At 36.4% G+C, this 15914-nt stretch overlaps 1 protein-coding gene across 6 annotated transcripts in view; it reads left to right on the top strand.

Annotated features, from left to right (window-relative positions):
- MSRA (methionine sulfoxide reductase A) overlaps positions 1 to 15914 on the top strand; it is a 434957-nt gene that overhangs the window by 37536 nt on the left and 381507 nt on the right. The window contains exons 1-2 of one of the 6 annotated variants that reach the window (XM_059372310.1): positions 5053 to 5521; positions 5722 to 5796. The exons of 2 other annotated variants lie outside the window; for them this stretch is intronic. Coding sequence is in view for 2 of the 4 variants with exons in the window: in XM_059372279.1 (XP_059228262.1) it covers positions 5881 to 5938 (58 nt within the window). In the remaining 2 variants the exon portion in view is untranslated. Of the gene's footprint in view, positions 1 to 5044; positions 5522 to 5651; positions 5797 to 5860; positions 5939 to 15914 lie in introns of those variants that run through there. 3 more of the 6 variants (XM_059372299.1, XM_059372320.1, XM_059372279.1) reach the window with 3 other exon arrangements.

The following is a 15914-nucleotide window of genomic DNA, read 5'->3' as shown; positions in this document are numbered from 1 at the left end:
TTAGATACGTGTCTGATGGTCTAGAAAGTCATGTAACTTCTTCTGATGTCAGTTTCCTCATTTATAGAGTAAAATAACACCTGTTGTCCTCCAAAGGTTGGGTGAGAAGTGAATGAATTAAGGAATGGGCAAGTGCTTATTAGCATAGTTATTATTCATGTACAGTTACCTTTTGTTGATGTCATTGCGGTGTTCATTGTGGCTTCCAACCCCACATTTTGCCCCTAAGTGAGTGCTCAGTAAATACTGGCTTTATGAATCCCAATGAATGCGGGTAATGACTAAGTGCATAATGGGGGAGAAGGGAGGGAGGAGAAAGAAGCAAGAAAGAGGTGAGACTGGGGAGGTGGGGGGAGGAGAGGAGAGCAGAGAATGGGTGGAATTTGGATCTGCCTCAGGAAAGATGGCCATCGTAATTCCACACGTGAGCTTCACGGAAAGGCAATTTGTCTCTTTTGTTTTATGACATCACATATGTCATATAACAACAGTATGTAAAGTGTCGTATTTCTGAAGTGTCTTATCTTCATACCAGACTTTAAGCTTCTTGAGGGCTGAGGTAGTTTTTGATGTGCCTCTGGATTTCCTAGAGCCTTCGCTTACTGCTTTTAGCTTAAATGAACACTACAAATATGTGTAAAATGAATGAATGAATGAATGAATGCACCTTTGAAACTACTCTCCTTCTCTAAGGACCTGAAGCTCATGACCTGAGCCAAAGAGAGACACTTAACCGACTGAGCCACCCAGGCATCCCTGCCTTTTGTGATTTTAACTGAACATTTTATATGGACGCACTTTTTTCTCTTTTCTCAGTATATTAGTCACACTACTTTAAAAAACCTTTTTTTTAGTGATGCCCCCAGAGTTTATAATATACATTTACAACTAATCCAAATCCACTTTCAAATAACACTGCCCTACTACATGGGTAGTGTGAGTATCTTACAATAATAAAATAATCCTAATACCTAGTATTATTGCTGTCTTTTGTTTCACTTATATATAAGCATATATTTATACAAATGGACACATACATACATATATACACATAAGCTTATATAACTAAGTACATTGCTATTATTTTGAACAAATTCTCATTTGTTAGAGCAATTAAAAATAAGAAAAATAAGTCTATTTTACTTTCACTTTTGCATCTTAAGTACTCTTTCTTTCTTTATGTAGATCCAAGTATCTTTTTTTTTTTTTTCTTAAAATTTTAAACAGATTTTCTTTATTTGACACAGAGAGAGCCAGTGAGAGTAGGAACACAAGCATGGGGAGTGGGAGAGGGAGAAGTAGGCTTCCCGCTGAGACAGGGAGCCTGATGTGGGGCATGATCCCAGGACCCTGGGACCAAGACCTGAGCCAAAGGCAAACGTTTAATGGCTGAGCCACCCAGGTGCCCCATGTGGATCCAAGTTTTTAATCATGAAAAAACATTGGCATTCTGTGTATCTATTGAGATGATTGAATGGTTTCTGTCCTTTATTTTATTAATATGGTGTAGTACATTGATTGATTTTTCTGTGTTGAACCAACCTTGTATTCCTAGGATAAATCCCACTTGGTCATGGTTTAAAATCCCTTGTGTATGTTGCTGGATTCAGTTTCATAGTATTTTGTTGAGAATTTTTGCATCTATATCCATAAGGGATATTGGTCTGTAGTTTTCTTGCAATAACTTTATCTAATTTTTAAAAATTGTTTTTCTTATTCTCTATTTCATTTATTTCCACTCTACGCTTTAAATTTCTTCATTGGTTATGTAGGAGTATTTTTTCCATATATTTGTGATTTTCCCCATCTTTTTCTGCTGTGATTGATTTCTATTTTGATTCCACTATGGTTGGAGAAGTACCTTGTATGATTTCAATCTTTAAATTTATTGACACCTGCTTTATCACTTAATATATTGTCTGTTTTGGAGAACGTTCCATGCGCACTCGAGAAGACTGTGTATTCTGCTGTTGTTGAGTGGAGTGTTCTGTATATGTCTGTTGGGTCTAGTTGCTTTATAGAGCTGTTCAAGCTTCTGCTCCTTGCTGATCCATGTAGTTGTCCCGGCTATTATTTAAACCGGAGTATTGAAGTCTCCACTTATTATTGGAAAATTGTGTTTGTTGAATCGTCTGTTTCTTCATTCAATTATTTCATTTTTTTCTTTATATGTTTTAAGCTCTTTGGTTATGGGTATATATGTTTATGATGGTTGCATCTTCTTGATGAATTTACCCTTTTATAATTATTAGATGTCTTTAGTAACAATTTTTATTTTAAATGCATTTTGTCTGATATTAGTATAACCATTCCAGTGTTCTTTTGGTTGCTGTTTGTGTGGTATATATTTTTATATATATATTTTTTCAACCTATTTGTGTTTTTGAATCTGAAGTGTGTCTCTTGTAGACTGCACATAGTTGGATTATGTATTTTAAATCCATTCTGCCAATCTCTGTCTTTTAATTGGAGTCTTTATTTCATTTAAGTTTAATGTGAATACTGATGATGTTGTATTTACTTCTGTCATTTTGCTGTTTTCCCTCTGTCTTTGTCTTTTTTATCTCTCTGTTCTTCCATTACTACCTTTTCTGTGATTTTTTTTTTTTTAGGATAACATTTTAATTCCCTTGTTTTCTTAGTGGTTGATCTTAACATTTTAATTTGTAACAATCTAATTCAGATTTATATCAACTTAATTTCAGTAGTATACAAAAACTTTGCTCCTATATAACTCAGTTTGATCTCTCCTTTATCCTGTTGTCACAGATACATCTTCACATATTGTGTGTCCATCAACATAGATTTATAATTATTGCTTTATGCTGTTGTCTTTCAAATCAGGTAGGAGAAAAAAGTTATAAACAAAAAATACATTTGTGTATTTTTTATTTCTTATTTTTTTATTTTTTAAGTGGGGAGGGACAGAAGGAGAGAATCCTAAGCTGGCTATGAAGTCTGATATCACAACCCTGAGATTAGGACCTGAGCCAAAATAAGGAATCAGATACCTAACTGACTGAGCCACCCAGGCACCCCGTATTTATACTACTTTTATTATTGCTTTCTGTGGTAACCTTTACTTGTGCTCTTTGTTTCTTCATGTGGATTTAAGTTACTGTCTAGTTTCCTTTCATTTCAGTCTGAAAGAAAAAGCTCTTTTAGTATTCTTTATGGAGCAGATCTACTAGCAATAAGTATTCTGTTTTTTTGTTTATCTGGGAGCATCTTAGTGTCTCTTTGAGTTTTGAAGGTTGCTGATAAAGAACTACCAGTGGATTTTTTTTTTGGTCAGCCCTTTGACTCTATCATCCCACTGCTTTCTGGCCTCCATGGCTTCCAGTGAGCAATCAGCTGTTAATCTTTTTGGGCCCCTGACCCGTGAGGAGTCACTTCTCCCTTGCTGCTTTTAAGATTCTTTCTTAGTCTTTTACTTTTTCAACAGTTTGATTATAAATTGCAAATCTACTGTCATCATGTCATCATGTCTCATCATCCTTATTTGGAAGTATTACACAGAACACTTCTGTTAGTGCTTCAGTTCAACACTTAAAATATTTTGTAGCATTTCTCTGATCTGTCAATTTACGATTTAGTAATATGTAGTTTTGTTTTTCTTTATCATATTTCATAATTTTATGGAACTTCAGAGTGATATTTATGTGATCTAATGCCATAATTTATTCACCTAATAGATTTATTGAGCACCTGCTTATGGAAGACTTTCAGTTTTCTTAGATAAGTGACACATGGTCCTGCCCAAGAATGGCCTATCTGTCTGGTGAAGGCCACATACTCAACTAACTACTATATAATTAGAGTAGAGGTATACTGAGTATAAGGAGAGTATTTTGGGACCACAGAAGAGGAAGTCACTGATTTTTATATTTGATAGATGAACAAAGTGAGGGATGTACAGATTGAGCAATTTGGGACCTTGAGGTTACACACCTTAGAAAGACAGAAAGAACTAGAACCTACTATTCTGTTTTTTTTCCATGAATCCATGGTGATTCTAGAGTATAGTTACTCCATATTTTCAAGCATCAAAGGTAAAAATGGTTTCTTAAATGAAATAGCAGAAAAACGGTTTGTTAGAAGTCGATGCTGTTGGTGCTAGGATTTGGGTACCATAGATAGCTTCTTGTTTTCAAATGTATTAATTGGTCTGCAAAGGACAGGTAGATGTGTGAAGCAGAGACTGACTCTTTTGTTTTAAAAGATGTGCATGCTATAAGTAAAAATAAACAGTATTTATTTGTACTTCTTAATTGTAGTGGTATGGATTTAGTAAACAAGTGACTATTTGAAACTTGAGGTTCAAATTTTGAAAATATACTTAATTTCACTAAATTTACCCCTAAGTTAGTTCTTCCCCTTTTAATTGGTATTTATATTTTGAAAAGGATTCTCTTCCTCCTTCATATCCAGTAAAATTTTGGATGGGTACAGCTTATATTAGAATTTTCTTAATAATGGGATTTGCTGTTCAGTCAGAACTATGTTCTTTTCCCATAGGGTAAAGCATGACTTATTTGGGCATACAGTTTTAATTTTAATCTGCATGCCTCCTTTTCTCTCCTCCCATGATTCTTTGCAGCAGGGCAAGGAAAAGCAAGTCTTATAAAAAGAAATACAGTATGTGGTGCTTATTAAAGTTACATACATCTCTTCTCACAGGAGAATTTTGATTTACTGCAGGTTGTGCATATGTCGCATATGGACATTTCTAGGGAACAGATTCCTTATCGCTGAACAGTGAATGGCTTCTAGTACTCCATTATTGCTCCGGGAACATGTTAGTAATGATTATGAAAGGTAGGATACCATGAAATCTGTAAGGTGATTTGGCAGAAGTCGATGCTGTTGGTGCCAGGATTTGGGTACCGTACCACAGTTTCCTGTTTTCAAATGTATTAATTGATCCGCAAAGGACATCTTTTGGAGACAAGAATTCAGACAGACTGGCACAGGCTGGACCTCCGCCAAGACTGCTCGGAAGGTTGCCATACTGGGAGCAAAAGAGTGAGAGAGAAAGAGAGAGAGGGAGAGGGAGAGAGAGAGGCAGAGGGAGAGCTGAGGAAAGAAAAAAAGGCAAGACTTGGCACAGCTCAGTCAAATCAGCTTCTTTTGTCTGCTTTCTCGGCTTGAGCTTCAGGAAAGAAAACCGTCCTGGGGTACAGAAAAACTCAGAACTTTTTGGTTTTCAAACTTAGAAGGCTTTTTAAGTCTCTTGGGCTATTTGAAAGTGTTGGTACATACAATGACGTTTAGTCACCAGTATTAAGGGAAATAAAAGCCTTTTTCAAAATGAAGCTTCCACAGTGTCCATGCATTTGGGAAATACTGTATTTGATTTTTTGCATGTATGATTACACCATGAGAGACAGGATTAATATAGAAGATGGCAAGGCAAATTTCTAATTAGAGAGAATATTAATTCTCTACAAAATAAAGTTTGTTCATCAGTACAAACCTGCTTTCAAATCAAATCAGACATCCTTCGGAATGTGTTCAGAACGTAAGTTTTTAGATTTTATTTTATTTTATTTTTTCCCATTTGTAGACATTCACGTTTCAAGGAGGCTTTCTAAGATTTTATGCAACCCAGCCAGGAAGTCAGAGTAAAAGTTGTTTTATCCATGTGTTTAAGAAAACGTTTTCTTAAAGCAACAGCTTTTATTTCTGCTGCTTCATGCTGTCCTAAACTACATCCCCCAGCAATGACTGACAACACTGAAGACCAGAAAGGCAAGCTGAAGACACCAGACTTCGTGTGAAGGGCAAACAAGAAATGTGAGCTTGGTCATTATTTTTGTGTGTGTCTTTGCTCTGAACCAGTTTTTGGAGGTGGGTGGGGAGGTGGGTGGGGAGGTGTCTATGTCTCAAAGATGTGTGCGATTAGGGGATTCTCATTGTGAGAAGAAAATGATAAAAGGTAATTTTTATGATGTTGGCAGAAAATGGCTGGGAATGGGAGAGAATAGAAATTTAATCTTTTGGATAAGAAGTAGCAAGCTGTGTTTGCAGTTCTTGGAGAAAAATTCCATTATTTTTAGTTGATTAGATTGTATAATTAAACGATTACTATAGCTTGGCTCTCTCTAAATGTTTTAAGTAGAAAGAAAATCTAGAAAGTTCATGGATTTGCTTTTCAATATTACCCAGTATTTTACTTGGATACATACTTTGAATCTAATTTCTTAATAATAAAGTTTCTATTAGGCCTGATTATGGTTCGATTGTGATAGTTCTGCTCTTAAAAATCAGCATTATTTTAGGAGAGGTTAACTGTAAGGCACGTATTTTTGTGGACCACCCTCGTTGTCAGTAAGTATTCCTGTTTCTAAAGAAGAGAGTTTGACTTGTAGCATTAAGTTATGACTTCCTATGATAATATATGTTCTTTTTATTTCATATACTAAAAGGATACAGGGAAATCGTATGTATATTCAAATAAGTACTAATCATTTTGGGTAGTATAAAAGACTGCTCCATGCTTTTGTTTTGAGCATGTAATCATGGATTTGTTAATCCTTTCACACAAAATTTTTTTTTTGTTTATAGCTTTATATTACGGCGCGCCTTAAATGATCAATTGTTTAAAATGGTTTTTGTGGTATCATAGTGACATACATCAGCAGTTCTGAGAATGGCATTTAATATTCAAATATGAGTTAAAAATTTGTGAGATCTAATACAGGTGTTTGCATAGTTCAGCTTAAGTGTTCCCTTCAACTTTTTCAGTAATCAACATTTTGATCTTCAGTAAAATGAAATCACTTAGTGTTCACATGGGTTGCCAAAATGACAACCTTTGTTTTATAAGCTTCTTTATACACCACCTCGCTGATACTCCTAAAATGGACGCCAAGACATAAAAGACATGCTGATAGGCACTGGGAAGGAGATGCTTGCATGGCTACAGTCTTCCTGTTGAACTGCTTACAGGATCCTTCACGCCCATGCTAGCAACCAACAATATAGGACACAAAAAGAAAGTTCAGCAAATAAGTTTAAATTAGAGCTACGCTTTCATTCCGACCGTCTTATTACCGATTTATATTTACTTTCATTTACTTTTTAAACATTTAACGTAACCTCTCGTCATTTAGGTTTGCTAAATATGTGACTTCTTTAGTTTATCTGAGACCATTTTTCCTCAAAGTTAAAAGAATAATTTGCTAGCTTATTTCAGAACTTCTTCACAGCGAACTCAGTGAGAATAAACTGATCTTATGCCCAGACTATTTTATGTCCAGTTGTTTTCTGACAGGATAATAAGAAATAAGTGAATTAGAAAACAAAGATGTCAGAACACACCTTAAGGAATATTACATTTTTCGGTAGTGGTAAAGCTACATTTTATGGTGTTTATTAGACTTAAGATTTGATAATAAATATTAGATGTTATACCTAATAAAGTTTTTTACTAATATATTCTCTCTGGCCTACTTGTTACATATCCTAAAATGAAAAAAGTCCCATATTAAAGCGTTCCTTGTTAACTAGGTGTAAAACAGGCACTCCTTTGTACAATCTTTTTTAAGAGGTATGTTTAAAAATAGTTGATTACATTTTCAAACACAAGCATTTAGGCTTAACATGAGACATTTTTCTTTACTTTTAGACCTTTTATTATACAAACACATTGATGTTTAGGCTGTGAATTATTTCCATATCAGTATTAATATTTCAAATCTTAAGGTGTGTAAATACTAGTAGTATGATTGTAAATGAACTCTGTCTCAGCATATATTCATTATAGTTTGAATTGTAGATTTTGAAGTAGAATTATTAAGACAGATATGGATTAATACTTAACTGCTACTTGATACCTATTATTCAGTCCCATTTAGACGTGATACCTGAACATGCAAGCACATAATTCTATAAACTAGTGGAAACCTCTTAGGGGGCCTTAGCCCAGTATTTTATAATTATTCAGTCATTTGTTCATTCATTGAGCAAATGTTTATTGAGTACCCACTTAAGCATGCTAACATTTTATTGACGAAGTTATTTTGGGTAACAGGGAAGGAAACCACATGCATGGACGGAACAGAGCATAGATTTAAAAGAGAAGCCCAGAAGCCTAGATAGAAAAGAGCAGCACTGTAGTGAGATGTATTTCAATAGATTAAGGTATGTTAACTTCCATTGTACAATATACGTATCAGAGTGTTGTTATAAAACCTCAGGAGATCAGCTGTTGTCCATACGGCTCTGGGAACTTTGTTGGGCCATTCTTCAGGTTGCTGCATCTTACTGGTCAAAAAGCTTCAGTTGTTCAAGTCTTCTGAGGGACGTGTACAGTAAGCAACTCAGATGTCATGAGAAAGAAATCAAATAGGGAGGCTTGGACCACGGCTCACGTGCTAGGTTTTACAGATGCCAAAGTAGGTGTCATTGAACTTTTGAAGATGTGGCTGCAGCATAAAGCAGCGACCTCTTTGTAAGGGATTTTTGTTTTTCTTTGTTTCCTTTTCTGAGAAAGAGAAGAGGAGGGCAATCTCACACCTGTAAGTGAGGGTCACGCTTATGAAATAAGTGTGCTAGGGGGCTGTGTATTCTAAGCACACCAGTTAGTTTACTTTCCGTGTTGCCTAGTGTTTTGTTTTGTTTCCTTAGTTTTGTTCACTACTATAAAGGCTCATAAGGATGATACATCTCTTGACTCTAGGCATGAGTGAGCTTTTAACTTGGTGCGCTAACTTTATTCCATGTAGTTGTTCTTTTCTATGAGAAGGAGGTATAGATTCACATTCTTAAGAGGAAATGAGTCACATGAACTAGGGAGGTGAGCTCGGAGGTTGTGGTGGTGGCCATAGCCTGCGTCAGGGCTGGTGGCAGGTGGAATGAGATAAGAAATGTTTCAGCTACGGGTAGGAACTGATGAAGTAATTCAACAAATATTCCCAGAGGGCCTACTCTGTGCCAGGCCCCATGCTGGATGTAGGGGAGACAAAGATGTAATTTCTCCCCATAAGGAATTCATAGTTGTGGGGAGGGGAAGGATAAGAATAATCAGTAAATGTGTATCTCTTTATAGCTTACCAATGCTTTCACCTGTATCTCATCGATCCTAGCGACAGCACCTAACACTGGCACGTAACGGCCATGCAGTATGGACTCATTGAAGGAATAAACCAAGTTTTGAAGCAGATTTTCTCCTTGAGGCTTATTTGATTAAGAAAACTTTTACTCATTATGGTTGAGGAGCAAAATACAGTATTTTGCTTTGAATCTGAGTCTGTGTTGCTGGTTATGTGTTTAGAGGGAGTGGCATATAGGGCTGCATTTTCTGTGACTGAGTTGGAACCCCTGAGGTAACTATTGGAGACAATATAAAAGAAGAACTTGACTGGTGCACAGTGGCTCCCAATGCTCATTCCCTTCCTGGCAGCCCTCCGTTGTCTTACATTCTCCCTTTCATTTCCCCAAGGGATCCCAGAGCTGTAGGCCATGGTGGTGTGGCCTAGGCATGGAGCAGGCCAACGGACTGTCTAACAAGTTGGAAATCTTCCTTATGTGCTCCTTGTGGGAAGAAGCCTGAGGGGATTATGGTGAAGGAAACTTGTGGAGAGTTGAGGGCACTGCTCAATAGCTGGCTTCAGTCCTGCCAATAACTTTACTAAGAGAGTGAGAGTAGATGTGAGATCTTGAGGTTAGATTAGAGTATCGAAAACAATCAGCATTGAGAGTGTGATACAACATCATGAAGAGTTGCTGAGGCCAGTTCATGGTGAACAGCATCTATTTAGGTCTCTCTCCAGGGGCAGAGTCAAGACCACTGTGTATAATTATGAAATTCAGGCCCAACTTTCCTGCGTAAGCCCTGTGCCTTGATCTGCTGGAGGAAGGTACAAAGTCACCCAGGTACAAGTGGTGGCCCTGGAGAGAGTGAACATGGGGGTGAATCCAGGCTTGGAATTAAAATAGCAGGAACTGAGGAAGGTCAGAGGATGTGGGCAAAGGAGGGCAGCATTGCAATATTTGCCTGTGGGATCCAGGTCGGATAGGGGATATGATCGGTGGGGTTCCAGAGAACATGGTGGAATAAGGAGAAGTGGGTATATAGAAATTTTAGTGAAGGGAAAGAAAAGGTTCAGAGAATACTAACGTTAGGAATGTATTCTGAAACCCAGTAGGTCATGAATAACAGCACCAACTATAACATGTGACTTGATTTTGTCACTGGTTGTGCCGAGATTATTTTATTTCTCTAGAAGTAATTGTGGAAAAGGAAAGAAGTTACCTGTTTGTGTTCTGTATTCCAGCATGTTTTAAGAATTACAAATTTCTCTTTTGTTTTATAGCTAAGAATCTCTTGTTCCAATATAATTAGGATCATCTAATGATCTTGCAGTTTTGTAGAAAATATTTTAAAGTTCGGGTTTTGAAGAACTAGTCCCTCTGTAGCGATGCCATCCTTTTTCATTCCATAGATCAGTGCCATTCATATCTTCTCTGCTGGCCACTGTGAGTTATTTTCCCTTGCTTGAAAAGATGGAATTGTTCCCAGAGACTCCGGAGTGCTTTATCCTAGTCCTTCCACCATCATGGGTTAGAGACAATGGGCTTCAGAGTCTTACCAACGGCAGTTTGATTTAGACTACATTTTTTACTTTTTGAACATTGGTCTAGTTATGCAAACCCAGTTTCTTCATGTGTAAAACAGATCATGCTATCTTCCTCAAAGTCAGTTGAGAAGAGACATAAGGAAATATCTGCAAAGCTCTTAGTGTACTCCCTGATACATAGCAAGTGCTGAACAAATAGTAGATACTATTCTTTTTTGTTGTTTTTGATTAAAATTTTAAAAAATTGTAGTAAAAATACATAACATAAACTTTACCATCTTAACCATTTTTAAGTTCAGAGTTCAATGGCAGTAAGCACATTCACATTGTGTAGTCATCACCACCGTCCATTCACAGAACTCTTCTTGTAAAACTGAAACTCTGTATCCATTGAACAACAGTTTCCCATTTTCCCTTTCCTCTAGTCCCTGGCAGCCACTATTCTGCTTCCTGTCTCTGTGAATTTGACTGTTCTAAGCACCTCATGTAAGTGGAACCATATTGTGTTTGTCCTTTAGTGACTGGGTGTTTTACTTAGCACTACATTCTCAAGGTTCAGTCAGTTGTAGCATGTGTCAAATTTCCTTCCTTTTTAAGGCTGAATGATATTTCATTGTGCATATAGACTTTTTTTTTTTTAAACCCCTTCTTCTATTGATGGACCCTTGGTTGTTTCCACCTTTTGGCTGTGTAAATAATGCTGCTTTGAGCATGGGTGTACAAATAATCTGTATGAGTCTTCGCTTTCAGTTCTTTTGGGTATAGGCCCCAAAATGGGATTGCTGAATCAATAGGCAGTATTAGCACTTGTACCAGGTTATATTTTTGAAAAACTTGTAAGCTGGAGTGATGTAAATTGACTTTGACTTTTCAGCATAGATAATGGTAAAGTAGGAGGTTATAGACTATGAGCTCATGATGTCTAGCTTTTTTTTTTTTTTTGAAATAACCCAAATGCCACATTTATCATCTCTAAATTATTTTCTAGTGGAGTTTCTCATGGTATGTTAACCAAGGTGCTACTGTAATTACTGACATAAAATAATACTTATATAGTATCATGGAATGTGATTATCATATTTAATTTTAACACAAAGTAGTTTCTTAGCCTTCTTACCATTTCTGTTTGCCATTCTTTTAGGGTCAGTCTACTGGTAATAAGTCTTTAAGTTTTCCTTCGGCTGAGAATGTCTTGATTTCCCTTTTTCCCGAAGGATATTTTTGCTGGATATAGAATTCTAGGCTGACAGTTCCCTTTTTTTTCAGCACTTGAAAAATGTTGTACCACTTTCTTCTGCCTCTGTAGTTTCTGGTGAGAAATCTGATATTATTTCAATTGTTTTTCACTTCTAGGTAAGATGATATTTCTTTCTTACTACTTTCAAAAATTTTCTCTTTGTCTTTAGTTTTCAAAGAGTTCAATTGTGATGTAGCTTGCCATGGATTTCTTTGGATTTATCCTGGGTTCACTCAGCTTCTTAAATATGTAGACTTATGTATTTTGCCATTAAAAAAAAAAAGTTTATTTATTTATTTTTAAGTAATCTCTGGACTCAACGTGGGGCTTATACTTACCACTCTGAGATCAAGAGTTGTGTGCTGTTATGACTGAGCCAGCCAGGTGTCCCTGTCTTTTGCCATATTTGCAAATTTTCAGCCACATTTGAGTAATTTTTTAAGGTTTGCACTCTTTCTCTTTTCCTTCTAGGTCTCGTGATGATATGATGATAGATCTTTTGTTATAGTCTTCCAGGTGCTTGACACTGATCATTTTTTTTTTTTATTCTATTTTTTTCTTTGTTGTTTAGATTGGGTAATTCCTGTTGTTCCTATTGTCAGGGTCACTGATTCTTTTCTCTGTTATCTTCATTCTGCTATTGAGCCCACCTAGTGAGTTTTAATTTCAGTTAATGTATTTCATCTGTTCTTTCTTTGCTGAGACTTTCTATATTTTCATTTGTTTCATGTCTGTTCATAATTGCTTATTGAAAAGTTTTTTCTGACGGCTGCTTTAAAAATCCTTCTCAGGTAATTCCAATATCTGTGTCATCTTGGTACTGGGATCAGCTGATAGTCTTTTCTTATTCAAGTTGAAGTTTTCCTTGTCCTTGGAAGGATAAGGAATTTTGATTATATCCTGGATATTTTGGGTATTATGAGACTCTCGATCTTATTTCAATCGTGTGTGTGTGTGTGTGTGTGTGTGTGTGTTTTAAGGATTTATTTATTTATGTGAGAGAGCAAGCAGGGGTATGCATGTACATGTGAGATGTCAGTGTGGGGGGGAGGGGCAGAGGGAGAGGGAGAGAAAATCTCAAGCAGAGTGTGGAGCCCAACACAGGGCTTGATCCTATGACCCTGAGATCATGACTGGAGCCAAAATGAAGAATCAGGTGCTTAACTCACTGTGCCACCCAGGTGCCCCTAAATCTTCCATTTTAATAGACTCCACTGACACCATGTTTGTAGGGGAAAAGTGAGCATTTCATTATTGCAAGGTGGGGATGGAAGTCCAGGTTCCTCATTGGCCTTTATTTACAGCTTGTGGGGGGAGGGGTGCCTTGTTACTGCCTTTTAAAATTCATGTTCCCCATTGGTGATACTCTTATTTAGATTGCTAGTTTTGTGGTGAAATAGCCTGAATAGTCTCTGAGCTGTTACCCTTAAATTTAGCTTCTATTGTTGGTGCTAATTTGTGTTTAATAAGTTATTTCATGATGTTTAAGTTCTCACTAGCCCTCTCAGCTTCCCTGAGATTAGTATCTGTTTACTGTTAACACATTGAATAAAAGATTGAAGTGAAGAAACAAGATTATATTTTTTACTTTATTAACTTTGAATTTTATTTTTTAAATAAGAGAAAAACCTACCTGGGCAAGGTTTCCATTTTTCCCATTAATAATATGCTGGCTTTTATCAAGACTCTTATAATTTATAATTTATAATTTATTTTTAGAAGAGGTCAGTATATTAGAAATCATCAGAAGAAATGGATTTGACAGAAGGATTGAAGTAATGCAGTGATAAGTGTTTCATTTCATTTGCTAACTCACCTGTGGTTTCAGGTTGACAACATAGACCTTAAAGATGATGCGTATGGCTTTAGAATACCATTTTTGAGATGCCTAGTGGTCATCTGTGGTATAGTAATGACAGTACCAGATCCCAGTACTGAATCACTTATGAAAGGGGTGATCTTGGGAAAAATGCTGAAGCTCTAAAAGTTGACTTTTCCTCTCAGAAGAATGGGTGTTATAATGCCTGAATCGAAGGTTGTAAAGAATATTCAACGAGGTAATACCTGAAAGCAATTTAACTGATATTACAAATGGGAGAGATAATTATCTAGTCTAGCTACTTCAAGCATATGACTATGGTGGGTTAAGGATAATGCACCTGATTCTGTATGATTTCCAGGGCTCTGTGCCAAGAGATTATGAGTTATATACATGTGTCTTTAAAACACTTAAAAACTCTTAATTATGAAAACTTTAAAGTACCTAGCAAAGTACTGAATAAGACAGAGTGAATACCCATGTACTCATTATCCAGAACTAACAAATGCTATATTTATTTGCTCCAGATCTTTTTTTAAAGAAAATAAAACATTCAGAATATAACTAAAGCCCTATCCTTCCATCCCTGAAATTGGTGTAGAACATTTCTATATACATTTTTGTAATATTACAACATGTATAGGTAACCATACACATTGTTACTGTTATTTTGGATAATTTAAAACACATATAAAATGATTTTATACCGTGGCTGTCTTTTTGCAGATGAGATTAGATATTTCTGAGATTGATCTGTGTTGCTACTACAGGTCTGATGTCACAGAGCTTTTCATTTTGGTTTATCCATTCTTCTGTTGTAGACATTGCATTTTTGCCTTGTGCTAACTGTGCTATCATGGACACCTTGTACGTGTCTTCCGTACATTTTTGCGATATCTAGGGGAATTACCTAGAAATGGAACTGAGTTGCCAAATATGTTAACTTTACTTAATAATGCCAGATTATTCTTCAAAGCATTTGTACCAGTTAACATTATGGCATTGTCCTATCTCTGTTATCTCCTATGTCTTTGCTAGTACTTGCTGGTATCAGACTTTGACATTTTGTCAATCTGGTGTGCAAGAAATATTTTGTTATTTAAATTTGTGTACCTGATTACTTAGGTGGTGCATCCTTTTATATTGACAATTTAGATTACTTTTTCTGTACATTCTCTATTCCTATCCTTTGCACATTTTTCTTTTCAGTTGTCTTATTTTTATTAGTTAGCAGTATGTTTATATGCCAGCCCTTTATTATACAGGGTAAAATATCTGCCTAACCTTTGATTAGTTTATTTTCCTTACAGCAACTTTTGAAGTCAGCTATGTTATGTGTTTGAAAACTTAGAATACTTTGATTTTTTTATTCTCAAAGGTGGTTTTAGTAATAATACTTACAATAATCCATGCTTTTGGATGTGGCGGAGAGGGCTAATGAGGCTAATATTTCTTTGAATGAACTAGAATTTTATCCCCTTAATTAATATCTAGAGGATAAAGTTGCTTAATTTTCACATAGACTTTTGGTCAGTTGAAATCATTGGACAGATTCCAAGTTTCTGAGCACCAGTTATTGAATAAATGACTATTGTGACGTTCTGTTATTTGCAGAACCTCCTATAGCACACCGGTAACTTGGGCACATTCCCATTGCATCAGCAGCGTTAGCAAATTGGAGTTCTTGGGCCCGCAGAAAGAATGTTCTGTTGATCTTATTACAGTGATTTCTATACAGTGAATAAACGCGCTGCAGTAAGCGCTTTCTCCTTTCCCTAACCCGTCCTCTTGCTAACAAAATAACTTAATTGAGAAATTCAAACTGTTGGGGCAAGTGGAATTGAGTTGTGGCTGAGGCTCTTTGGGTATCTTTTGTGGTGCAACCAAGTAGCACTTATTCAGCAACTTTCCTTGCTGTCCCGCCTCAAAAAAAAATCCCACCTAATCTCCCAAATCACTTTGCAAAACAAAAGGACACACAGAAGATTGAGAAACCAGGAGGATTGGGGGCCATGCTGGGTGTTGTATACCGAGCCCTCCCTCTCCTTTCCCTGCTGGTTACTCTTTAGATGTAACGGCTTCGATAATTATATATAATTATATATCTGTTTTAAAATTGGATGTGAAAGAATGCTGTCTTCACTTTACTGACAGGCGTTGGGTTATGCTTAAGCCATTTGGCACCACTGCCTGTGGGAGGGTAGTTTGCCGTGAGCAAGTGTAGGTGGGCAGAGTTCTAGGTAGAGATGAAGAACTGGTGGAAGACTGGACTTGC

Source organism: Mustela nigripes, chromosome 1, assembly GCF_022355385.1.
Source record: "Mustela nigripes isolate SB6536 chromosome 1, MUSNIG.SB6536, whole genome shotgun sequence".
NCBI classification, from domain to species: Eukaryota; Metazoa; Chordata; class Mammalia; order Carnivora; family Mustelidae; genus Mustela; species Mustela nigripes.
Note: the sequence above shows the minus strand (reverse complement) of the source record. Positions and strands in the feature narration are given on the sequence as shown.